Source organism: Jaculus jaculus, chromosome 5 (assembly GCF_020740685.1).
Source record: "Jaculus jaculus isolate mJacJac1 chromosome 5, mJacJac1.mat.Y.cur, whole genome shotgun sequence".
NCBI classification, from domain to species: Eukaryota; Metazoa; Chordata; class Mammalia; order Rodentia; family Dipodidae; genus Jaculus; species Jaculus jaculus.
The window spans coordinates 93,201,460-93,227,489 of NC_059106.1; the positions used below are offsets into that span (position 1 = coordinate 93,201,460).

At 42.0% G+C, this 26,030-nt stretch overlaps 1 protein-coding gene across 9 annotated transcripts in view; it reads left to right on the forward strand.

Annotated features, from left to right (window-relative positions):
* The window catches only part of Fggy (FGGY carbohydrate kinase domain containing), a 492,311-nt gene that overhangs the window by 392,424 nt on the left and 73,857 nt on the right, over positions 1-26,030 (forward strand). For all 9 annotated transcript variants that reach the window (XM_045151276.1, XM_045151274.1, XM_045151282.1 and 6 more), the window contains 2 exons: positions 15,728-15,802; positions 20,424-20,544. In XM_045151276.1, coding sequence (XP_045007211.1) covers positions 15,728-15,802; positions 20,424-20,544 — 196 coding nt within the window. The remainder of the gene's footprint in view (positions 1-15,727; positions 15,803-20,423; positions 20,545-26,030) is intronic.

The following is a 26,030-nucleotide window of genomic DNA, read 5'->3' on the forward strand; positions in this document are numbered from 1 at the left end:
CAGAGGCTTAAGCAGCCAGCTGTGGATCCTTACCTTAGCCCCAGAGCTGGCTGTGGCCACCAACCACTGAGGTCTCAAACCACAAAACCAGCTAGAAACACTGACCTCCCCTCAGTCCATCACAGGAAGTACATGTTGTACAGACCTGGACAATGATGTTATCTGCCCTTAGAGCCCTGGCTTCCAGTTTCTTTACCAACACAACAGGAAATGCAAATTTTTTAGACCTTAAAAAACAGCTAGTTTGCTAGTTTTCAATGTGTTCTTTCCTCCTGATGTGACCAGCTTTTTGGCACAACTTGGTACAGCCGCTTTGTTCTGATGGTGATAACTTAGAGCTTTTTGTTTGCTCTTCTGGTTGTGCTTTATTCATATTCTGAAGCACTCATTCAAAGCAATCAGTAGGCTCAGAGATCTAGCAGGCCATAAAATCATAGCAAACAGTCGGTGTTCAATATTGGTCAAACTGTGTTTTCTCTGCTTTGGTTTGGATGTATTGTACTTCCATGATTAGAGGGTTACATTCTGGTTCTCTGGCACTGTGATTTGTACCATCAGCTGTTCACTGCTTAGACTGCTAGAGAAGTCAAGTGCTTGTCCAGCAGCTGTTGACAGTCAGGAAAGATATAAGCAGCTAAGAGAATCCCAGCCAGATACACTCACTAAAGAGCCAGATGTGAGTGGTATCAGCTACACAGCTGAGAATATCTAGATAGGAGCTAGAGCTAGACACCCATGAACTAATTGAAGCAGCTTCTAAGAGACATAAATTTAAGAATTGTGTGTGAGTGTTTATGGTTTTGATGTGAATGGTATATACACTTGTGTGTGCAGATCACTTGCCCCATAAGAATTTATACAGAGGCCAGAGCAGGATTTCACATATTGTCCTCTACTCTTCTTCCTCTTTATTTCCTCAAGAGGAGTCTCTCTGACTTGGAGCTGTTATGTTCAATAAGGCTGTCTGACCAGTGAGATGCAGCCATCCTCCTGTCCCTTCCCCTATAAGCTCTGAGCTTATAGACATGTGTGGTCACACCCAGCTTGTTACATGGGCACTGGGAGGCCAAACTCAGGCCCTCATGCTTATGTAGTAAATACTCTGATTCACTGAGCCTTCTTCTCAGCACATTATTGACACATTTTAAATCTTTGAAGCAAGTAGACCCTGGCATGCTAATATTTTTGTTTTTTTGTGGTAGTTTGAATGGATGATCCTTAATAGATTCAGTTTTATTAAAGCTTCTTGGATTTCCAACTGCCTAACTGGAAGAGGTGTCACCTTAGGTGGAACCTAGGGTCCAGCCCTAAGGTGTTCCTGGAGTGTGGTTGCTTTTGGTGGTGTGGTGCAAGTTTCTTCTTTCTCTGTGTGGATCTGCAAAAGGAGACCAGCTTCTTCTGCCATAATGAAACTTCCCTTTGATCTATAAGCTTCAATAAATCCTCTTCCTCCTATAAACTGTGTCTTGTTTGGATGTTGAGCCCAGTAACATGAAGTTGACTGAAATAGAGATTGGTACTGGAGAGTAGATTTGGGTCTTTTGGAACTTTTGCTTTGGAGGAAGGGACATGGACTTGGTACTGCAACTGAAGACACCTTCTAGAGCAGTAACCAGGATCCAGCCCTAAGGTGTATTTGGGGGTGGATCTGAATTCTATCCTAAGGTGTGCAGAGTGCTGGAGCTCTGCCTGGGGTTCCTAGAGTGTGCTTGTTTATGGTGCTCGTGGTGGTGTTCCTCTCTGCATAGCCTGGGAAAGGGGCCAGCTTCTTCTGCCATTATGGAACTTCCTGTGGATCTGTAAGCCTGAAATAAATTCCATTCCTACTATAAACTATGTCTGGTTTGGTGTTGCGCCCCTCCCGCCAGCAGGAAGAATGACAACAACAGGATTCTTCTCAAGCACACTTTATTGGGAGCTCCAAACTGAAAGAGAGAAGGACCCCGACCCTACGGAGCACCAAGCTTATATACTTGTGGTCATGTGGATGTGAAACGTTGTCTGATTGGCTTAAGTCTCATCAGATGACTTTGCATCACCCAATCGGGATAGGTGAGCAGCCATGTTAGGATAACATCATATGCTCATGTGCAAACGATTAGGATACAAAAGCAGTAAACAAGCTGACGCAGCAAAGCCTGACGAAGCCAGCGTGGCTCCCCACAGTTCCCCCTTATAAAAATTGTTTTGAACCTCAGGATACCCGATCCAGGACCAGCCCTCATGATGGCCAGTCCGATCGAGGGTAGAGCCCAAGACCAAAAGCCTGCTTAAGCACCTTCCCGAGTGCAATGGGAAAAATCCCTTCAGGGTGCAAAGGCTGCTCATGCAGGGATGTAAGCCTTCCAAGGTGCAATGACAACAAGGTCACTTGGTGTGCAAAGGCCTTACAGTAGGCAGGGTGGAACTAACCATGAGATGTAAGCCTTCCAAGGTGCAATGACAACAAGGTCACTTGGTGTGCAAAGGCCTTACAGTAGGCAGGGTGGAACTAACCATCTCACAGGCTCGCCAGCCACACTTGTGGAGATGCTCCTTGATCCAAAGCCATAAGTGCCTGAACAATCTTTACGTTATCCTGGTGACGTTGTCGTCTGATTTGACAGATAAGCCAGAGACAGAACACCATACCACACAGAAGGGCTGCTCCGAACATAGCCACCCCCACCCTTTCCTTAAAGAAAGAAAATGCAGAAGATAGATAGGAATGAACTGGCATAGGGACAGCCATATTCTGGCCACAGCCCAAAATTGCATCTTAATTCCCTTTATCATCATCGGCAGGAGCAGGCTCAGGATCATCAGTAGTAGTAAGAAGGTTGTCATTCCTTGTCTTCTCATGACGTACAATTCGAGTCAACCGCTCTGGCACCCAGATAGGATCAGCTTGGCCCTGTGGAAAAACACAAACAGCTCCCCTGGATCTGGCTATAACTGGATCCGGGCCTTTCCAGACATTTTCAAGTACATCCTTCCATTTTACATCTTCATAACAAGGAGGGGATTGGGTCATATGACGATCAGCTGCCGTTAGACCCGCAGCATCAATCGTCAGAAAATTCAAAGTAAAAAGTACTAGAGATAATTTATTCTTTGGGGTGTGGCCTTGGCCTATTCCCCCTTTTTGTTTTTGTAAGCATTCTTTAATAGAACGATGGGCTCATTCAACAATGCCTTGCCCTTGCGGGTTATAAGGAAGGCCAGTGGTATGAGCGACGCCCACAGCATCACAAAACTGGCGAAAACCTTTTGCAGTATAAGCAGGTCCATTATCTGTCTTCAACACCCGGGGCTTACCCCAAGCTGCCCAGGCCTCTAAACAATGAGTAATAACATGCTGAGTACGTTCACCAACAAGGGGAGAAGCATAAATAATTCCTGAACAGGTATCGATAGACACATGTACATATTGCAACTTGCCAAAAGATGGGATATGCATAACATCCATTTGCCAAATCTCTCCCGGACGCAGTCCCCGGGGATTAATGCCAATATGAGGAGAATGCAAGAAAGGGGCACAGGCAGGGCAGTTGACAATTATATCACGTGCCATGGCCCGAGATATATTAAATTTTTTACGCAGCAGTGCAGAGGACACATGATACAATTTGTGGAAATCCAGAGCCTTAGACAAGTTATCCAAGGACAGAAGAAAAAAAACCCGCGTGGCTTTATCAGCAAAATCATTGCCAACAGCCATGGGACCAGAAAGCATAGAATGAGCTCTAATATGTTGAATAAAAAATGGATTGGTTCGAGACCAAATTAAACGTTGCAATTTAGATAAATATACAGCAACAGGACTAGAATCTTTAATGAGGCCTGCTACTTCTATATTTTTAATAGCATTAACTACATACTGAGAATCAGAAATGAGATTAAAAGATTCACTGAAAAGTTCAAACACATGACATACAATTTGGCATTCCACTATTTGAGGAGTATTTGGTTCAAATTGTACAGTAACTGGTTGTTGTCCCTGAATTACATAGGCTCCAAGGCCTGTCTTAGAGCCATCAGTATAGATATCTAAAGCATCAGCAATAGGTGACTGCGAGGTAATCTTAGGGAACACAATGGGGTGTAGCGAGACAAAATGTAATAAAGGATCTTTGGGTAGATGATTATCCAATTTTCCAGAGAAGGAACACATCAATATGGCTCAATCATCAGTAGTAGCAGCTAAAATACGTACCTGTTCAGAGTTATAAGGGGTAATCAAAGAATCAGGTGCCACACCAAAGTGCATCAAAGATGACTTTATACCTTGAAGAGCAAGGGTGGCTACCATAGTAGGATAATGCTCTATGCATTTTTTAGGAGAAAAATGAGAATGTATCCAAAGCAAGGGACCTTGTTGCCATAAGACTCCTGTAGGAGTTTCTGGCGTAGCAAGAATGCACAATAAAATAGGTTGTCCTGGGACTATTCTGCATAACTGTGCAGACTGTAATGCTTGCTCTACTTTAAAAATAGCTACTCGTGCAGCTGGAGTTAAAGCTCTAAATGAAGAAATATGTGAATCACCTTCCAATATTTGAAATAGGGGTCTCAGCTCATGGGTAGGAATCTTTAGATATGGTCTGATCCAGTTTATATCCCCTAACAACTTTTGAAAATCATTCAACGTCCTCAATGTATCTATTCTAATTTGTAATTTTTGAGGTCTAATAATATGTTTAGTAATTGTTGCTCCGAGGAAATTACCTACCTGTCCTTTCTGTACCTTTTCACTAGCTATATGTAAACCATAGACTTCAAGATCCTTCTTGAGAGATAGAAAAGCTTTTGACAAAATATTCTCTATGGGAGCCACTAAAAGGATATCGTCTATATAGTGGCAAATCCTCAATTTTGGGAATCTCTTTCTAGTAGGTGCTATTGCTAGGCTTACATAATGTTGGCAGATAGTAGGGCTATTGGCCATCCCTTGTGGGAGAACTCTCCATTGAAACCGTTGATCAGGTTCCTCATGATTGATAGCTGGTAGAGTAAAGGCGAATCGTTTACAATCTTCCAAAGCCAAAGGAATGGAGAAGAAACAGTCTTTTATGTCAATAATAATAAGAGGCCAGCCATTCGGCAAGCTAGATAACAAAGGGAGACCTCGCTGAATCGGACCCATAATTTGCATTTGTGCATTTATAGCTCGGAGATCATGAAGTAGCCGCCATTTTCCAGACTTCTTTTTTTATAACAAAAATAGGAGTATTCCAAGGAGAGTGAGAGGCTTCTAAGTGACCTAATGACAATTGCTCTTGTATTAGTTCTTTTGCTGCTAGGAGTTTTTTTAAGGACAGGGGCCACTGAGGTACCCAAACTGGTTCAGCCGTTTTCCAAGGAATGGGAATTGCATCCTCAGTGGCCCCTAGGAAAAACCCAACCCTCGCGTGCCTGAATTACCTGAGGCCACAAGAGGATCTACCTGCCCCTGTAATTTTTTACCTAGTCCTCTACCTGGTATATGACCCATCATTTTCATAATAGATTGACTCTGAAGAGAATACTCATTAGTTAATTTTAAATTCAGTTGTGCAAAAATATCCCTTCTCCATAATGTAATAGGAATATCTACTATATAAGGAATAACTTTCCCCTTTTGTCCCTCAGAGGTAGACCATGTAAGTTCCCGAGAACTAATAGCTGGAGTTTGAGCATACCCCAAACCTTGCAAGGTTTGTGAAGATGATTGTTTGGGCCAGTTCTTGGGCCAATACTTAGTTGCAATAATACTGCAGTCAGCTCCCGTGTCCAGCAATCCCTGAAAATGTATCCCCTCAATAATAAGTTGTAGAATTGGTCTCTCATCTAATTCCATGGATAAGTATGTCAAATCAACTCCTGTAGAGCCGAGTCCTTTGTTCCCTCTAATTTTCTCACCAGAAGGGAACCACTTATGGAGGCTAGGAATAAGCAGTAACTGAGCTATCCTGTCCCCAGGTGAAATGGCAATAATTCCTTTCTGGGATGAACAAAGCACTTTTATTGTGCCTGTATAGTCAGAATCTATGACTCCTGGAGTAATAGTCAATCCTCTTAATGCTGAGGAAGATCTACCAAGCAGTAAACCTACAGTATTAGGGGGCAATGGACCTTGAAAATCTGACTCCACAGGTTGCACTCCCATCTGTGGTGTTAATATGAGTCTGGTGGCGGCACAGATGTCCAATCCTGCGGAACCTGGAGTGGCTCTTCTGATTGTGCCGGAGGACGGAGAGATGGATTCTGAAGTGCCCCATATATTTGAGGGCCCTGAGGTCGGGGGCCCCTGACCCCATTTTTTGTATTAGCTGTTGACTGATTAATTGGTCATCCATTGATATCTTTGACAGAGCGACACTCATTCGCCCAATGTTTTCCCTTTTTACACTTAGGACATAAGCCAGGCAAGCGCACCTGACCCTGCACTCTAGAATTATTTTGAGAGCATTGTTTTCTAAAATGTCCAGTCTTCCCACATTTAAAGCATGAAGAAGTTCCTCTGTGCCCCCTAGTGGCAGCCAAGACTGCTGCAGCAAGCCCTGAATTAGATAGTGGACCGCCAACTTCTCTGCAGGCTTTCATCCAAGCCTGAAGTCCTTTTCCCTTCCAGGGCGTAATTGCCCTCCTATAGTCTTTAGTACATTTCTCATAAATTAGTTGTTCCACAAGTGGCATGGCTTGGTCAGCATCACCAAAAATACGACCAGCTGCTTCCATCATGCGAGCTACAAAGTCTGAAAATGGTTCAGTAGCTCCCTGAATAATTTTAGTAAGGTTGCCTGATACTTCCCCTTTATTTGGCAATGCCCTCCAGGCTCTAAGAGCGATGTTATTTATTTGTGTATAAACTTCAAGAGGAAAGGCAATCTGATTATTAAGCCATTGTCCTTGTCCCATAAGCATATCAAAAGTCCATACAGGCTGACCATTTGCTGCATTAGTTCTGGCTTTACTTTGGGCAGCATCAGTGTATAAAGATTTCCAGTCTAAATATTGTCCTAGGCTTAGACAAGTCTTAGAGACTCCAAACCAATCTGCTGGGGTCAAAGCTCTATTGGCAAGACGTTCTAACAACGCCATAGTAAAAGAAGCATTTATCCCATAAGTTCTAGCGGCTTCTGCAAGATCCTTGAGCTCCTTATACCCTATAGGTTCATGGTATCTAACATGTGTATCATGAGTCTCAAAAACTGGATAAGCACTAGCCAGCTTTCTCCAAGTATCTGGTTTTATCAAACTACATCCGGATGAAGCACACGCCCCAGGCGGAAGTAGACCATCTTGTTGTTTACACCTCTTGCTCGTAGAGGCATAAGCTGGCAGAGGAGCAAAGACACCATCTTTTCTGGGTCTAGAACATTCCCGACCACACTCGGCCTCTACTTCCTCAAAATCCTGTTCTTCCTCTGGAGTTAATTCTTCTCCCTCAGATTCACTAGAACTTTCTATATATAAATTTACAAGTTCCGTCAAATCTGGATATAGCTTCGGACCTGAATTTGGCCCTCCCTTTTGCGTTTCACTTTTATTCTGTGCATTTTTATTCTGTTCTGTCTGAAACCTAGGTTCTCTTTTTATTTTAACCTTTTTTTGTTTTCCCCTTTTATTTTCTTCAGACTCTGACATGCTATCTTGATGATGTGCTAATATGCGTTGACCTTCCCTGATCACCTCTTCACAACGTTTGTCCACCCTACCTAGCAGCTCCAAAAAGGTGGAATGGTGGTGTCCCATTCTGCAACCTTATATACGTTTGAGACGATCAACTAACTTATGTATATCAGACTTACAGATCAGTTACAAGCCAAAACTTAGCATATAGCACATCCAGGGGAACTTACCGGTACCGCCGCTCCGTGTGTTGAGTTCTGAATCCTCCCTTGGAAGTATCCTCAGGGGTCCTCTCAATTGTCTGTTTGTTGACAAGTCCCGGGTTTCGGCACCACTTGTTGCGCCCCTCCCGCCAGCAGGAAGAATGACAACAACAGGATTCTTCTCAAGCACACTTTATTGGGAGCTCCAAACTGAAAGAGAGAAGGACCCCGACCCTACAGAGCGCCAAGCTTATATACTTGTGGTCATGTGGATGTGAAACGTTGTCTGATTGGCTTAAGTCTCATCAGATGACTTTGCATCACCCAATCGGGATAGGTGAGCAGCCATGTTAGGATAACGTCATATGCTCATGTGCAAACGATTAGGATACAAAAGCAGTAAACAAGCTGACACAGCAAAGACTGATGAAGCCAGTGCAGCTCCCCACAGTTTGGCGAGTCATTCATGAAGCTGTCTACTTCATTATTTAATACTGTTTCATTCAACTATTTATGCATATTGCTTTTGTTATGAAAAATCAAGTCCTGTGACAAAGACTAATATCCTTACTGTCATTTCATTGGCTTTATAATAAGGTCTACTGTTTTAAGCAACTTGCTTTGTTGGGTACTATGCTAGCTTTAGGCATGTATCCATACCAATCTTCAAAATGACCCTTTAAGATAATGCTATTGTACTATTTTAAAAATGAGAGAAAATGAGGCTCAATTAGTTTAAGTAGTTTACCCAAAGGAAAAAATAGTAATATTGGGATGAGAATTCATTCAATACAGATTTGTGTCCACAAACATTCTTTTGGGAAAAAATAGGAGTAAGCTGCTCTGTCTGTTTTTTTTTTTTTTCTTTCACTATTTCTGTTACATTTTCAGTGTACTTTCCATCTCTCTTCCCTATTCTAGCTGCTATAAAAATTACATCACAGATTCAGATTTTTTTTCCTTTCTTAGTACTATGTATTTTTCTATCCACTAAACATGTAAAACCAGAGATGGGCAGGGGTCTTTCCTTGGTAAGCTGACGAAGGATGAGGGTCATAGTGCATAGACTCTCATGGAAGCTCCAACACATAAACAGCAGGAAGGAATTAAGGCCAGATGACCAACTATGGGATTCAAGCTGCATCCAGACAGACAGGATTAGAGCCTTTTTTCAGAGCAGCTTTGAGCCATGTGTGTGCATTACAACATGCCCATTTTGACCTAGATAGAACCTTAGAAGGAGAAATGCCTAGTGCATTGTGTCAGGTACAGCAGGGGAATAAGACTATATGGAGAGTGTCAGGCCATCACATACTTGGAGTATGTGTATCCATGGCCTGTCGCTGCTCTATTAATGACCACACATTTAGCAGTTTACATTTATTGTCTCACAATTCCATAAATCAGAAACCCAAATTGACTTCCCTCATTTCTCTACTCCAGTTTTCACAAGACCAAAACCAGAAACTCCTACTGGAAGGCTCTGGGAAAACTGCTTCCCTACTCATCCAAGTTGTTACGAATTCAGTTTCAACCATTGAAGAACTAAGTTCTGTGTTTCCCTGTGTACATCCAGGGTTCTTTCTCATACTCTAGAAGCTTCCCACATTATGGGGCTTATCACTTTCTGTCTGTACCTTCACAAGCCAGTAAGGATAGATGGAGTCCTTAGCCTACTTTGAACCTCCATTTTCTATCTCTACCTCCTCTCTCCTCCCTCTTCATCTCATTCCCAGCTCTTCTGCTGCCTGTGCTCAGGACAATAACCCTTTTAAGATCAGGTGGCTAGTAACTAACTCCATCTGCCAAGTACCTTTACAGTTGTATATGATCAGTGTTTGTGTTACCAGAAGAGTGGAATCCTGGGGTCATCTTTCATATCCTGCCTCTCACACCATGATAGACATACATCTGCATTTCCCAAATCTGTGTGGGTTTTAGGAAGTGTCTGGTGTTAGTCTGGACTCCCAACCCTTGCTGATTCCCAGGCAACTGTCTTAGTTCTTCAAATACCATTCTTCCCTCCAGATGTTCTCTACAAATCTTTCCCTGGTACCTCTCCCGACTCTGCATTCATTGGAGATGATATTTTTACTACTCCACTCTTGTTCTAGAAACTTCCAGCTAACAACACTCCAAAGCATTGAGTACCCCCATCAAACCCCACTGGCATAGAAATTCTCAAGACTGAAAATCATTTCTTGTCTTTTGTAATCTTTAGAGACTATTTGGGAAATTATCACTTAGTACTTTTTCCCCCTCTTAACTAACATATATGAAATTTCAATGCCTTTCACAACTTGGAAGGAAAAATATGTAACTAAATTACTGTAAGTTGAGTAATTCTTACCAGAAGTGCTTAGGACTAGAAGTGGTTTGGATTTAGGATATTTGAATGTATGTAATGAAGTATCTTGGGGATAGGACCTCAGTCTAAACATGAATTTCATTTGTTTCATGAATACCTTATATGCACAACATGAAGGTAATTTTATACAATGTGAATAAGAAAGGCTTATTGTTTCCAAGTTTCCACTTGTATCAGCTCAGTGTTGAAAAATGTCTCATTCTGGGTGGCTGGAGAGATGTCTCAGCAGTTGAGTCACTTGTTTCAAAGCCTAATGACCTAGGTTCAGTTCCCTAGTACCCATGTAAAGCCAAATGCACAAAGTGGCACATGCATCTGGAGTTTATTTGCAGTGGCTAGAGGCCCTGATGTGCCCACCATCTCTCTCTCTCTATCTCTGTACCTCCCTCTCTCTCTCTCTCTCTCTCTCTCTCTCTCTGTCTGTTGGTCTATCTCTCTCTGTGCTTTCAAATAAATATTTTTTTTAAATTACTGATTCTGAGCCTTGTCAAATTCCTAATTAATGATACTCTTCTTGTTTATTGATCTTAATTATTTTATTTTGTTTAAATTTTTTATTTTGGGAGAGAGAGAGAGAATTGGCAGACCAGGGCCTCAGCCACAGCAATCAAACTCAAAGCACCACCTAGTGGGCATGTGTGACCTTGCACTTGCCTCACCTTTGTGCTTCTGGCTTTCTTGGGATCTGGAGTGTACAACATGGGTCATAGACTTTGCAGGCAGATCTCTTAACCATTAAGCCATCTCTCCAGTCCAATCTTATATATTTTTAAGACCTAGAAACTTATAATTCATAATATCAATATTTAGGGAGCATTCATTCCCCAGTTAAGTGCATTAGGTTATTACTAATGTGCAGATTTCTAGGTCTAAACCATAGGTTCAGTAACTCTGAAAGTAAGCTCCCAGGAAATCAGCATTCAACATGAATGCCAGGGATGTGTCAGGGCTGCTACTGAGTAGAAGCAAGATTTAAGATGAAGTCTAGAATGAAAAGTTGCCATCTATCTTTTCTTTGTTTTGAAGCAGATAGATATGTGTAGTTTTGTAGGGACTAAGGTTTCCCAAGGAGTCCTTGCAAATGTATTCTTCACTGTGTTATTCCTGGAAATGCATTAGTGGAACTTGCTAGAAATTTCTTTACCTTTAGCATTATGAATGTGACCCTGCTCATCAGCATACCTTTGACCTGGTTTCTCCATATCAAGAGACCACTAGCCTGCTGTACCCTCCATTCACATCCTGCTGTAGACACAGCATGCTGAAGGTTATGCTTGCTTTCCATATCCCAATTAATGAGTTCCACTGAACCTTTTGTGCAATTCCAGAGAACAAGAATGAACATGTATTAGCAATTGGAAAAAAGATGAACCCTAAATAACTGTCCCTTGTGTGCACATACTACCACAAGAGCTAGAGGAGTGTTTAGGTCTTACCAGTGCAGTGCATCTCACTGATAAAGTGAGGCATATCACAAATGAGATCGCATTTAATCCTCACAAAATACTAAGAGGTTATCACATCTCTACCAGATAAATAAATAACACTCACAAAGGTTATAGAATTCATATACAGCTATGCAAATTGTTCGAGGAAATATGAAAATTTAAACCTGGGTATACTACTACAAACCTATCATCTTTCCATTCATACACATTTCTTTTCTAGGCTCAAAAATCTCAATATTTGGGTAGTATGTTGTATCTATAAGCTAGGATGCTAACTGGTCAATTATAGTTCTTGGCATGTTTTACACTACCATATTCAACTTTAGCCTATCTCTAAATATTAACTAAGCATTTTTCTCTTACAGTTCCCCTTGTTACACAATAGGCAAAATAAATGAGATGTGCTTACCATTGCAGATCTTCCTGGGACTTCCCCACACATTTCCCTGTCAAACGTTCAATACAGACACATGTATATTTATAGATACTTCATCCACTTATGTTTCAGCTCTGCTTCCGCTTATCAGTGGAACTCCATGGCCTTCAGCTGGTGTCTCAGCTCTTCCAGCCTGTCCCAGTCTTCTTGGCCACTACAAATCCACACCTATGTCATGACTTTCTTAGCACTCTCAGGGCACTGCATGACCCTTCACAGAAACTGGCCTATGGGCCTCATGATCCTTCTGAGTGGTTCTCATATAGCCATCCCACCAAAAGTCCCATCGTGGACTGACTTTTGCCAGGGCAGAGCTTAGGCCCCAGTATTTGACAAAGAATGAAGTGAACTTAATGATCAGCTGTCCTTCTGTTGTCTCCATCTGGGTATCAATGGAGATGTCAAGAAAACCAACCTCATATTACAGTCACTGAATCTCAGGAAGAATCTTCTGCTAACTCTAACTTAGTACCAGGGCATTGGAATTAGTATAAAGGAATGTTGGTAATGCTGGGAGAATTGTCTGAGCTTGCTTATTCTCTGTCATATGTCATCCATCCTGTATTAATTATGTTTTATGTAATGAACTCCTTCTAGAACTTCTTCTCAGCAATAATTTTATTTATTTCAATGATGAATCTGTTTTATTTATCAGGAAAGAAAGGCTACATGTTTGTTTTTTGCAAGCATTACTAACAAACTGAAAAATTAAATGTTAGTATTCATTTACATTATCTCATTCTCAGTTTATAGGGGGGGGAATTTTTTTTTTCTTCTATGATTTCTGAATTAGAGAGGCCCTGAAAATTCAGAGATATCTCTTTGTTTGCATGGATGGCTCTTAGGGATTTAAAAAATTAAATACAATAATGTCATACCATTTTATATATTAGAGGTTCTTACTAGTTGAAAAGGCTATCATGATTAGTTACATATCAATATTATTATAAAAATCACTATATTCCCTAATAAATATTGATAAGAAAATGCTTCAGTGCACAAAATGGCCACTGTGAGGCTCTTTAGACCCCACCTGTAGGTCAGCCATGACAATGGTCTGATTCACTTCCCATTGATGACCACAGAGAGGAAGCCATATTCCTGGCCTGGCTCTGGAGGATAACTCTAAGCTATAGCCCAGTTCTCTCTCCTGATGGACAAAGTGCAAGAGAGTGAGCTAGTGTTCACAATATCACACTGATGATCTTAACGAACAAATGAGTGATCTAGTGCACGCACCTACATTAGTGACCCTAACTCTGGCTCTACGCAAGGTGGTGCTAGTTGCTCGCCCTGCAAGTTCACCCAGGGGGCTTTGTCCTTCCAGATAATGATGCCTTTTTCTTATTCACATGAAAGCTCAGTGTGAATCCCATAGACCCTGCTTTTGTCTTGGTCTCACAAAGGCCATTCCTCTGTCAGGAAGATAAGTGTGGGAATGAGTAGTTGGGAGCATGCAGTGAGTGACCAAGAATGTCCTTCCACTACTTTTTGGGGGGAGAGTGGATATAGAAGAAATGTCCCTTCCTCTGTGAGTATTTGAAGAGCCAAACAGAAAATGTCCAAGTATCGTCATTTAACTGGACAGAAAAGAGCACATTAGAAGAAAATATGGCATTTAGAATGAGCAAAAGGAGCTTTAAGTTTTCACTAGCTTAAGCACATGTTAACAGCATGTGCTGTGTTCCATGTACAATATAAACATCAGAGATTCTGTCAGATTCATTGGTCCTGGTATCCATTCTCCTCATCCCCTTGGACAATTTATTCTTTACCTTTTAAACACATTCTGTAAAGCCAGTGTTGTTCATGTAGTCCTAGTGCCAACACTCTTAACCATATATTTAGTTTTTCTGGGAACTTATGAAGGAAAGTTTTTTTTTTTTTTCTTTTTTACATTAATGTAAGAGGAGTCACAGAATTCCTTTTTGGCCTTTAAACTTTCCATCTTTCTATGTATTTAAATCAAAGCCATACTGTTATCAGGTGACACAGTTATCTTTCAAGAATAAACCAGCACTGGGTAGTTTAGAAATTCCTTCATCAGCACATTTGAATGAGGAATTCAGAATAGCAGAAGCTGAGAGGGAAAGACAACAATGCTGGAGAGATGGGCGGGGTGACCCCAGAAAGGCCCATATACATAGATCCACATTCCTTCCATAGTGTGGAGGTAACTGGGAAACTATGTAATTTGGGGAAATATATTAGGATTCTGCAGAGGAACAGAACCAATAGAATAAATATATAATATAAAAGGTGTGTATTTGCTTGGCTTACATGATAAAGGCTGGGTAGTACAAAATCTGCAGGCCAGACAGGCTGAGAACCCAGTAGCTGCTCAGTCCACAAGGCTGGATGCCTCAGGAGTCCCATCTGGCCTAGAGTTTTGCCTGATCTAACCAAGCTGACAATAGGGATTAGCCATTGCAAGAGGAGTTTTGTTTTGTTTTGTTTTGTTTACTTTTTTAAGACAGGGTCTCACTGTGTTGCAAGGTTGATGATCCTCCTTCTTCAGCCTTCATAGTGCTAGAATTTAATAGGGAGTAATGTGATAAGATTTGCACATGAGAACAATCATTCCACAGTAGGGAGGCACATAGTTTGCATCAAACAGGTTTGCTGGGCAGTCTTCAGGAAAGATATAAAAATGGCCTGAAGAGACTGTGAATTAGAGAGAAGATGTGCTCCACAGAGTTTGGGAGATCAGATGAGGGGCAAACAGGAAGAGCTCTGAGGTTTCTGGCTTGGCAAATACATGGTGTCCATACCCTGCTGTAGACAGTCCTAATCAGAAGGGGAATCTAGCCAGAGTTATTAACTGTATCTGCAAAGGAAGAAGGTCAGAGTCCTGGGCAGACTACTTGCTGCCTCTGTTTTGTCATAGACTACAGATATACACATCCACACATGCATGAACTCATGACTGCTCATGCTACCTGACAAAATTCATATCATGTGAGTTAATCTACATTGTGAAAATCTAAAGTGATCTATGGTATTGATGCCCACAAACTTCAGGCTAGCATTGAAGAAACCATCATATTTTACTGTCCCGCAAGAATGTCTTAGCTTAGGGGAAAGAGGGGCAATGAAGAGGAAATTATCAATAATTTTGATGGCATCCAAATGTGACATCCCTTTCATTTCTGGACTCTCTGAGACTGTGCTCCATATATGCATATGGTTCTGACTGACTTTAGTAAGTCCCCTGTAAACCACAGATCCTAAATTACCCCACATATGTAGCATTTATAGGAGAGAAATTATTTATCTTGAATACCCCATGGGCACTATTATACCAAATTTTGACAGAAGCAGGACTCAAAAGTGTCCAACAGCAGTATGCCAGCTTTTCACATATTGATTGTTATAAACAATAGAAAATGGGTATTCATAACATTTTAACAAAGAATCATTTAATTTCTTGCTAGCAAGTATCAAATATAGTTTTCCTATAGTTTTTAAAATTTTTGTCTGGTTTGGCTTAATCCAAATCAAATATTTGGAGAGGGGATTTTCCCCCCCTAAATCTAGAGATTAAACAATTTAGTAGGCATTCCACATTCAGCTCTGAAAGGGGGATTTACATATGAACTTCTTTCATTGAGAAAACATGCCTAAATGTGCTCATAATTCATGGGCTCACTCACTCCTTTCCTTTTCTCTCTCCTCACAGGTCACTGGATTGACACTGTCTCAGGACCTCGATGATCTTGCCATCCTTTACCTGGCCACTGTACAAGCCATTGCTGTAAGACACCTTAATGACAGTTTGAAAGGAAGTTCATCCTATCACTATCCTCTAGGCCATAAGCTTCAAGATTCATCATATGCTTTGGTGACAGTTTCTTGAATTAAAAGAGAGCTTGTCACCAAGAGATGCTTGCCTGTTCAGAAAGAAATGTGCAGGAAGCTTCTCAACTGCTTTGATGATAAACTCACATAAGTAGAAGCGTAAAGAAGTTAGTCTTTTAGCACACTTGTAACTTATCTAACTTATCTTCTAAATTCAGCCATATGGGGTTTATCAGGCAAATGCCATTATGTGTACATTAGAAAAGCTGATATTGAGAGTGTCTGTTTGGGGTCTGGGGAGGAGGCTCAGTGGAGAAGGCTCATGCTATGCAACTCTTAGTCCCTGAGTTCAAATCCCTAAATGCCACTTAAAAGCCAAAGCTGGAAGCTGTTACAGGCTTCTATAATCCCAGTGCACCCCCAGCAAAAAGGAACACAAAACTGGGAGATGTTCCCAGTAACTTGTATTGTGAAAGGATCAGACCTCCACACATGCCCACCAACACACACACTCACATAAATACACACATGCACCAAGTAGATATTTTAAAAATTAATGTATAGTTTTATAATGCACCATTTTGTTCACTTTGCAAAAAGATTGTGTCCTTTTAAACAATAAGCCTTTTAGAACATAAAAGTATCTTGTTTTTAGCTAATTAGCTGTTTATAGAAGAGATTATGGTGGCTAAGGAAAGGAAGGAGGAAGGGACAATTTAAATCTGAAGCAAGAGGAGCTCTCAAAGTTCCAAAGAAAAACAAAATCCTAGCAGCTTAGACATGGTCTAAGGAATCTTACCTAGAAGGGACCCACAAGGAAGGTTACAAGAGGGCTTAAAACCTTGAAGTCACACAAAAGTTGGCATGTGTTAGAAAGTGCATTTGAGCAAAGAGAGATGGCTCAGTGAGTAAAATGCTTACCACGCAAGCAAGTGTGGAGACCTGAGCTCAGATTGCCAGCACCCACATGAGTATTCCAGATATGGCAGTGCATACCTGAAACCTGAGGGCAGGGGAGACAGAGACAGGAAGGTCCATGGAGCTTCCCAGCTAGTTTGTCCAGCCAACTTTATGTGCTACAGGTTCCTGTGAAACCTTGTCTCAAAAACATAAGGTGGGCAGTCACTGAGAATAACACCCAATGTCAAACTCTGGCTTCCACACACACAAAGTACACTTGGACGACAGCTTTCAGGGTCCCAAAGCAAGTCTGTACCTCACACTTAAATCAATCAGGTATTGTTACTTCTTCCAGAAAGAGAAATGGAAGCAATAGAAGGAAAATCAGTTTATTAAATGTGGATTTGAAGCGTATTTTTCAGCAATAGACCTATTTACACAAATGTTTTTTTTTTCTTCCTTTTAACTGATGGTACTAGGGATTATACTTAGAGCCTTACCCTTCAAAGGCAAGCACTGTATTTCTGATCTATATCTCCATCCTTAAACAAATTTCTTTGATTAGTTAATGCTGTACAGGCACATGTGATATGTGTTTTCATAACCCTACTACTCTGAATCCAGAACTGTGTGCATGTCACCCATGTCACCAACAGGGGTGCTTTGCTAGTGCCCAGAACTTCTCAGCTACTTCAGAAATATCCTTCTTTACTGCTTCTGTGTAGGCATATGGAATCTGCCAGCTTGATTAAAAAGCCCTTTTAGATTCCAGACTAGAGAGTGTCGTCCTTAAGCAAATTTCCCACTGATTTAATACCTTGACCATTTTAGTGCATGGAAACTTAGTGAGAAACACTCATTCTGGCATGTCAAGAGAAGAGGGAGTGAACAGAAGATGCTACTGAGATGTATCTAGCAGCAGTAAAGACATTTAGTCATTACCTTTTGCAGTAAAGATAATCCTGATACTAGCAATATAGTATAGAATTTGAGGTGCTTGTTATGTCCCAGGGACTGTGCTAAATACCTGATGCCCACTATCTGATTTAACAATAGGAGTCAGGTATTATAGCCCTTGTCCTACTGAGTAGAACCTAACACCTCAGTGTGGTTAATTATGATCAGGGTCATGTGACCAGTATGTGCCAGATGAGAGCCCTCAGCTTTATAAGATAAAACTAGACATAAGAGGTACTGAGGACATTTTGTTTTCTGATTTGCTAATGTTACTGTATCAAAAGGTTTACATTAGAATGAATCACTTACATTGAAATGAGAAATCCTTGAACAACAGAGCTGTGTGCTGCTCAACTTTGTAAGTCATGCTGAGAAGTGGACATGAAGTTCAAGGCCAAACAGGATGGGCCAGGGGACATTATTACGTAGTGGTAATGACTATGAACTTTCAGGGGACACTGACTCTGTGCCAGGCACCAGAATGCCTTCCTGTCTAAGCTTAAGATGTAGCTCTTATGCTAACAGGACTGTCCTTATTTTACAGCAGAAAGGCATGCCTGGGTGACATAGCTAGAGCACTGAGGTTGGAATGTGAGCCTACTTCTATCTTAGTTCCAGGCGCCAACTCCTTCCACTTTGGTGCATTTTTCTTTATTTATTCATGAAAGCTTGTAGTTTGAATGAAATGAGTTTTCTTAACACATAATAGAAAACATCATTAATTTGGCTTGGAATTTTCTCACAGAGGTGCTTTCCCTAGGAAGAGCATTGCAGCAGGAAGTCCAGAAATACAAAATGAGGTTACACTTAATGCTGTCAAGAGAGAGGGGGAAAGAGCCAGCCATGTGTTCCCAAGTAACACACATTGGACAAGTCAGTTTGTATTTAATGGGCTATGTATGTATTTAAAATGGTAATAGTTAACCTGGCCACTTTCTTGATGGTCTTTATACTACCATGAAGGGAATCCATTTGAAGACAGAGTTCTCTATACAGCTTTACTGTGGAGTCAGTTAAATTGGGGGGATTCCATCTATTTTGAAAAGTGTCTGAGTGTGCTGATCTTCTAGATGAAAATATGCATCTTAATGAAGCATTTTGATAATAGGTATTTTCCAATTAGTGTCCAACTTGGGGAAAAAAAGCACTTTCTTATTCCTGAATACTTCCTTAACACCTACTTGTTATTAATGAGTTCAATTCCCATCTATAATTTAATCTATAGATGACACACAGTATAAATGGAATGGAATTCAAGAGAGAAAAGTTAACTGAGGACTAAGTAAAATGTTCCATGCAATAAATTTCCTTCTTCCATAGCTTCTTTGAGAGGCCTCACAGCCTCCTTGTCTGTCTTGAGCTGGTCCCTCTATAGTTCTCAGAATAGACCCTTTAAAAGTATGATTTGCATTTGAAGTCTCTTGATTTGCATTTGGTTCTGTGTCCCAGTGGAATAGCCTAATTTTAATTTAAATTTCTTCATGAATACATTTTTTCCAGAAAGGTGAGCACAGAATCTTTTTTTTATTCCACAAAGCCCTTTGGCAGAGCACTTCAGAAGGGAATGCCCTGTGAAGAACTGCCAGAGAGGGAAATTCCAGCCCACAATGCCAGAGTGAGGACCAACAGGCTATCCACCCTGAAAGGAGCACTGCCTCTTCTTCAGTCCTTCCTCTGCTTGCCCAGGATATGTGCTTTGCCTTACCCTAGTCACGCTCCCGTTAATCATGTGACCCCAGGTGTCTAGCTGTAGAAATATCAAAAAGTCAGTTCCACATGGCCTTCCCAATGCAAGCTGAGAGGCCACTACCTTCCCTTCCATGCAGGCTGTATTTTCCTTCACAAAGCACTTAGTTTCCAAGTGTTGGTAACAGTATTCAGTTGTCACATTTGTTTTAGGATTAGAGAGAGCTTGACTTCTAAATATTTATGTTTGTATCCATAGATTAGAGCTGCTCTCAGTCTTGGTCAGAGAAACTTTCCCCTCTTCTTTTTCCTCCTCACCTCTAACCCTAACCCACTGAGGGCCCTCCTCAGTGGGGTATTGGTATTCACTGTGGGGTCATGAAGACCTCAGTCAGTCTGTGTTAGAAACCTAGCCTACCTACCCTGTGGCCCTTATAATTTTTCTGTCCCTTTTTGCACAATGTTCCCCTTCTTTTTGTAGTATATAGATGTTGCTATAGAGATTCATAACTGGTCTAAGTGCTGAGAATAAGTAACTGTTGAGTACTCAGCCCCAAATAGGACATCTGTAGCACACTTTCCAAGGCTCAGAGAAAACAGGGGAAGGAAAGAATGCAAGAGCCAAAGGATACGGAAGAGTGTTTCCATATGCCCAGAAAAGCACCAGAAGTCTGTGGAAGGACCTTCCAGACTGGCACAGCAGCAAGCATACAAGGGAGACACTACTGTATTTAGTTACATCTCATACCACACTTCCGATTTCTTTTCATGTTACCATTTTGACAGTCTACATTCTACTGATGCCTGGTGGAAGCGAATGATGTAATGACTCAGAGGGGTTTGGATTTCAGCAGACCCAGGGTGGAATTCCCTCTGTGTGGTTTAAGTAGCTATGTGATCGCAGGCAGAAATCTCTTTCTGAGCCTCAGCTCTCTGGACAGTGCACACAGAGCCGTGGGTGCCAAGTCCAGTGCAGGAAAAGTGATGTTTCTTTAGCTGCTGCCCTAGTGCTTTCTTCTGTTCTCTCCTCTTAGTTCGGGACCCGCTTCATTATGGAGGCCATGAAGGCAGCAGGACACTCTCTCAGTACTCTCTTCCTGTGTGGAGGCCTGAGCAAGAATCCCCTTTTCGTGCAGATGCATGCAGACATTACTGGTAAGCCTCTGGAGAGAGGAGGTCATCTTCAACTTAGCAACAAAGAGACATGGCCAGTTGAGGGGAGGCTGAGAAGCAAAGGCTATAGGTGCTGAGTGAAGGTGTTAAGATGACTGGGAGGTTGATGTATTCATGATGTGAGAGCAACTTTTATGTATATCCAGCCGTGGAGCAAGACAAAAATCCAGTGAGCACTTGGTTCAGTTTGGGATTGTGACAACGAAGGCCTATGCAGAGTTCAGATGCTGTGGGATCCAGGGTCTAATTGCAGGCTGAGAATGGGATCTCAGGATTGTGAGATTCCTTCTCAGTGCCTCAGAATCAGTGTCCTGATCCAAATGGACAGAATCCAAGTGATAGGCTAAGCCCTTCGCCATGGGGGCAGGAGTGACAGATCAGCATCTGAGCACTGGTGCCCAGGGAAGGGCACCTGATAGGAAGCCTGCTGGTAATACACAACTTGGCCTGGTCTCCTGTCCTTTTAGATTGGCATCCTCATCACATTTTCTCCTCTCCTTAAGTGTCCCTGGCACTTGGACTAGAACTCAGCCCTGTGTGCCTAGATACCAGCACAGGCCAAGAGGAGGGGAGATAGAGGAGAATGCACTCTGTTCACAGCCCTAACTCCTGACTGACTTAAGACTACCTTTTCCTGGCCTCCATTCCTCATAACCTTTCTCTGCTCCCCCCACTCCCGGTTCCTAATCTCAGACTAGCAGATCAATGTCTGAACTCACTCTGCCTCATCATATTTCCCTTCCCCTTCCAGGCTGGACAGGTTCCTAAAGATTGGAGCTTTCTCTAAGTCATGGGCACAGTCCCTGCACATTAAGAGATGAAACTAACTAGGCTTCCAACCCTCACCTAATAGATTAGCAGACTGAGGCACAAGTCAAGGAGTGATTTAGAGAAGCACATAGTATAAGGATGATTCCTGAGGATGAAGGCAGAGACGAAGCTCCCACTTGCTGACAGGTCTTTAGTCATCCTTAACTACCGAAACGAAAAAGTGGAGGGCAGGGCTCCTGTGTCTCAGCCTAGCAACCTGAGAATGGGGGTGGGGGGTATGAGTTAAATTTACTTTCCTGAGTAAGGCAGCCAGGTAAGGAAGGACAGGGCAGGGATTGAAACCAGATGTCAGGCCCACTTTCCCATACTCTTTGCTGCTGATCTAGGTTTCTGAACTTTTCTTTTGTTACTTTGTGAGGTGACTGCTCTTTCCCAAGCTTCACAAAGCCTGTAGAACTTGGGTATAAAGCATGACATGAAGCGTGGGCAGAGAGAAGAAGCAGAAGGCAAGATTAGCAGGAGGGGATTTGGTCTATGATCTTCCACTTTCAGCATTCTTCTAGTGTTTGGGAGAGAGGATAGAACTTACCCTTTGTTTGAGGAATGTGAAAGAGAGACCCCCTAAGCAGTGTGGCCAGGAGCTACCAGGGTACAGCCTGGGCACTGCAGCTCCAACCCATGTGAAACCAGGTCTTTCTCCACCTGAGTTTCTCCTACACTGATTCAGAAGCCAGGGCGCAGCCCTTCCCCACAAGTCCTGCTCTGGAAACGGCTTTCCTTTAGGCAGTTGAATGAAAGGCAGTTAACAGTTGTTTGGATTCAGATTGAAACTGGGCCTTTTGTCTATAACTATGAAACACTTACAGTTCTAGACAAAGGGGTCTTTTCTCTGGCTTAGAATTCCTCTGCCTGTGATAGCAAAGTGTATCTGCCTTTAAATGCTTTGCCTTCTACTAAACTCACTAATGCCTCAAATAAAATAACTCACATTCCAGGAAAAATCTCCCTCTTCCTCACTTTCACCCTGAAGTCAGAAAAAAGAGCACATTTGAGTCTGTCCTGTAAAAGGCACATACGAAGCCAAAGGATAGGTCATGCTGTGGGTGTCTTTAAACACTATAACTGCTCTACTTTCCATCCACAGAAAGATTTGGGGTAAACTACAAGACTGGTGCATGATTCGCAGAAGGGCATAGGAGAAAACACACTGGAATATAGAAAGTTCTTTGCACAGTGTGGAGTAGTTGAAATTGCAATAATCCAGCTCTGTGACTTATGGCAAGTTACTGTAGTACTCTTAACCTTGGGTCCCTCTTCTGAAAGCCAGCACTGTTACCAGCTCCCTGGAATAGGTCATTCTGAGGAAGAAATGCTCCAGATTTTGAGTTCTCAGCATTTGCCTGGCTTGTAAGCGATCAGGATGGTTAGTTCACTTTTCACTACAGGCAACCTCATGAGCAAAAGGAAAAAGAAAGGCAGTTTAAACATTTTAAGTAAATCGTTGCCAAGTTAGGAACAGCCTGTTTTGTTCAGGAGAGAACATGGGGCTTTGCCAGCTTCAGAAATGTCATGGATATGAGGAAGAATCGCCCAGTACTCTGGCCATTGACTTAACTGTGGCTTCAAAAAACACTGTGTATGCACCAAGTAATTGTAGGTTTCTCCAGTGACTAGGAACTAAATGTTCCTTCTCCTCAATTTGATTCTTTAGTACTGGCAGATTCACTGGGGGATTCCCTCTTGCTGTCTTACTCACCCTTTTAATCATTCACTCGTTCATTTATTTACTCACAAGCTTCCTGAGCACCCAGGCTGTCAAGCACTGTGCTTGGCTAGAGTATGTATAAAGAAAGATGTCTCCAAGAAGCTAAAAACTAGGAAAGTGTTCAATGGGAAAGCAGAGTGGGGACCACTGACCAGAAGTGACTAGTCTAGGCATGACTAACAGGAATGAATGCTCACTCAAATTGGGTCAACTTGAATCAAGTGTTTATTTAATAATATGTGGTACAGTGTGGAAAACTCAGACAACCGGGAAGTCCCTTGAGGCTGCCTACCTGTTTCTACCTTCTATGTTTGGAAAATGAGAAGCAGGAGGTACCCAAGCTGAGACAGGGGCTTAATTGAGTGTGTAGCCAGAGGACAAGGGGTTTGAGCCACACAGGCCAGTCTCTCTAGACTTGGAGCTAGTGGGGAGAGACAGGAGGTGATAGAATTGGTCTATAAGGCTGTCAGTGTCATGGATAATTCCACCCACAATAGGAGGGTTGAGGAGAGATGTCCTCAGTAAGGGAAATTTCACGAATCATTGTGGCTACAACTAATTCCATTCTGTCTCCAGACTGTTTTAATTGTGTTACTTTGTGTGTGCGTGTGTGTATGTATACCTTACTTGTGATAGCATTTTTAATTCTTATGGCAATCTTATGAAGTATGTAGAATTAGAATTTTAATCCCATTTTGCAGGTGAAAAAAGTGAGGCGCAGAGGAGTTAGGTAACCTACCTAATGTCACACAGCTGAGTAAGCAAGGAAAGCAGATTTCAAGCACTTGCAGCCTGTATCTAGAGCAGCTTAGGCTGCATCTCAAGAGCTAGTGAGGAGTTCTTGGGGTCTTCCTGGCCGCTAGTGCACAAGGGAGTCATCTGGGAGTTGTTACTATATACTCAGAGCCAGAGAGACTGTTGGCCCACTAAAGAAGGGCTGAGATAAATAGTGTTTGGACAGTTCTCTTCTAAAAAGTATCTGGTCCATGAGAGGCCTGGATATCCAGGTTCATGCCCTCATTGCTAACAGTCTACACAGACATGCTATGCAATGAGTGCACTCTCATGTGGCTTTTGCTCTCTGTATGATTGGCAGGTGCCGCCCTCCTTCCTCCCTGTGTTCACATAGGCCTCTCCATGTGCACAGATGGCTCCGCCATGGAAAAAGTCAGCAGGTGATAGGATGCAGAGAAGTTTGAACCAGTGAAGTCTTCCCAAGTGAGACAGGAAGAGAGCTGCAGTCTTTGGAAAACTAGCCCATGTCTGGGAGATTTTATGATATATTATGCTTATAATGTCCACTTTTAGGATTTGGAGTCATCTAAGAGACATATTCTGGGGTATATCTGTCAGATATTTTCTAAATTAGATGAATTGAGGTGGGAAGACTCACTCAAACTATGAGTGGCACCATTCCAGGGGCTGAAACAAGAGAAAAAAAGCTGAGCACAAGTAGTCATTCCTTTCTGTTTCCTGGTTCTGCCTACAGTGTGACCAAACACTTCAAGTTTCTGCTGCCATGCCTTCTCTACCATGATAGACTGTATCCTCAAACCATGAACCAAAACAAGCACTTCCTTCCATAAAGTGCTGTCATCATGGTACTTTGTCACAGCAGTAAGAAAGTTACTAATACAGAAAATCAGTTCAAGAGTAGGGTTGTTGCTATGATAAACTTGACCATGTGATTCATAAGTCTTTGGAATTGGTTTGATGGAGGAGTATGGAAGAGTTTAGAACTTTGGGCTAGAAAATCCCTAGAGTACTTTAAACAGAGCTTAATGGGACAATTTGGTGGGAGTTGAGAATGTCAAGAAATAGGGTTAGAGGCCATTCACATGATATTCTGATAAAGAATCTGTCTGTATTCTGCCTAAGGATGTGAGTGAGGCTGAATTCAGAAGTAATGTACTAATTTCTTAGGCAAAGGAAATTTCAAGCAGTATAACATTATGGCTGTAGAATACTTGTTACTCACTGCTTTATTCAGGTCTGTGAAAAGTGACAATTTGGCTAGGAAAGTAGCATGATCAGATTTAAACAGACAAAGTATACTGGGAAACAGCTGTAATTGTTAAAGGGATAGGCACACTTAAAGAGAAACCCAGTGCTCTTCACTGGGAAAGGTGCCCTGCGGGCAGGACCTCACCCATGTGAGGCTCTGCCCTGTGAAAATCCAAATCCATTTGAAAGTAGAGAGTCTAAACTAAGACCCATGCTGGAGGGTTTCCTGCTGGAAAGCAACTGCCCAAGGAACTGTTTGGCTATCAGGCTGATGATGGTTAGCATCACCAACCTGATAGAATCTAGAGTCACCTTAGAGACAAACCTCTGCTAATATCTGGGAAGGGTTTTTTCTACATAGGGTTTTTGAGGTATAAAGACCTACACTGAGACGCAAGGCAATCTCTTAACCATGAGCCCTATAAAATCAAAACTAAAGAAAATATTCCCATTCTGAAAGAGAGGAATGGAGACATTACAAGGAAAGCTTGGACCAATAAGACAAAGAACTAGCAGAGAAACAACATATCCTGTAGCCCTCTGTCTGGTACTGGGCTCATGATGAAATCCCCTAGCATACAAAAAGCTTGGGTAGTTCTACCCTTCCAGCTGTGTTGCATGTAACCCCTTCCTAAACCCATAGCTCTTCCTGGTAGACATCCCACACTCCTGGCAACACAACCATCCTGGGGAATCCATTGCAACCAGAACCTCATGGTTCATCCTCATGGCTTCACACTTGGTCTCACGAAGTCTCCTTGTGGGGACGACCGTCTTGTTTCACATACTTAGCCTCAGTAGATTTTTGGAATCATTCAATTTTCTGTAGCAGTTACTTTCTTGTCACTGGGACAAAGTAATCAATCAGAAGTAGCTTGTGAAATGAAAGAGTTTATTTTATCTTTCAGTTTTGAGGGAAAGTTTCACT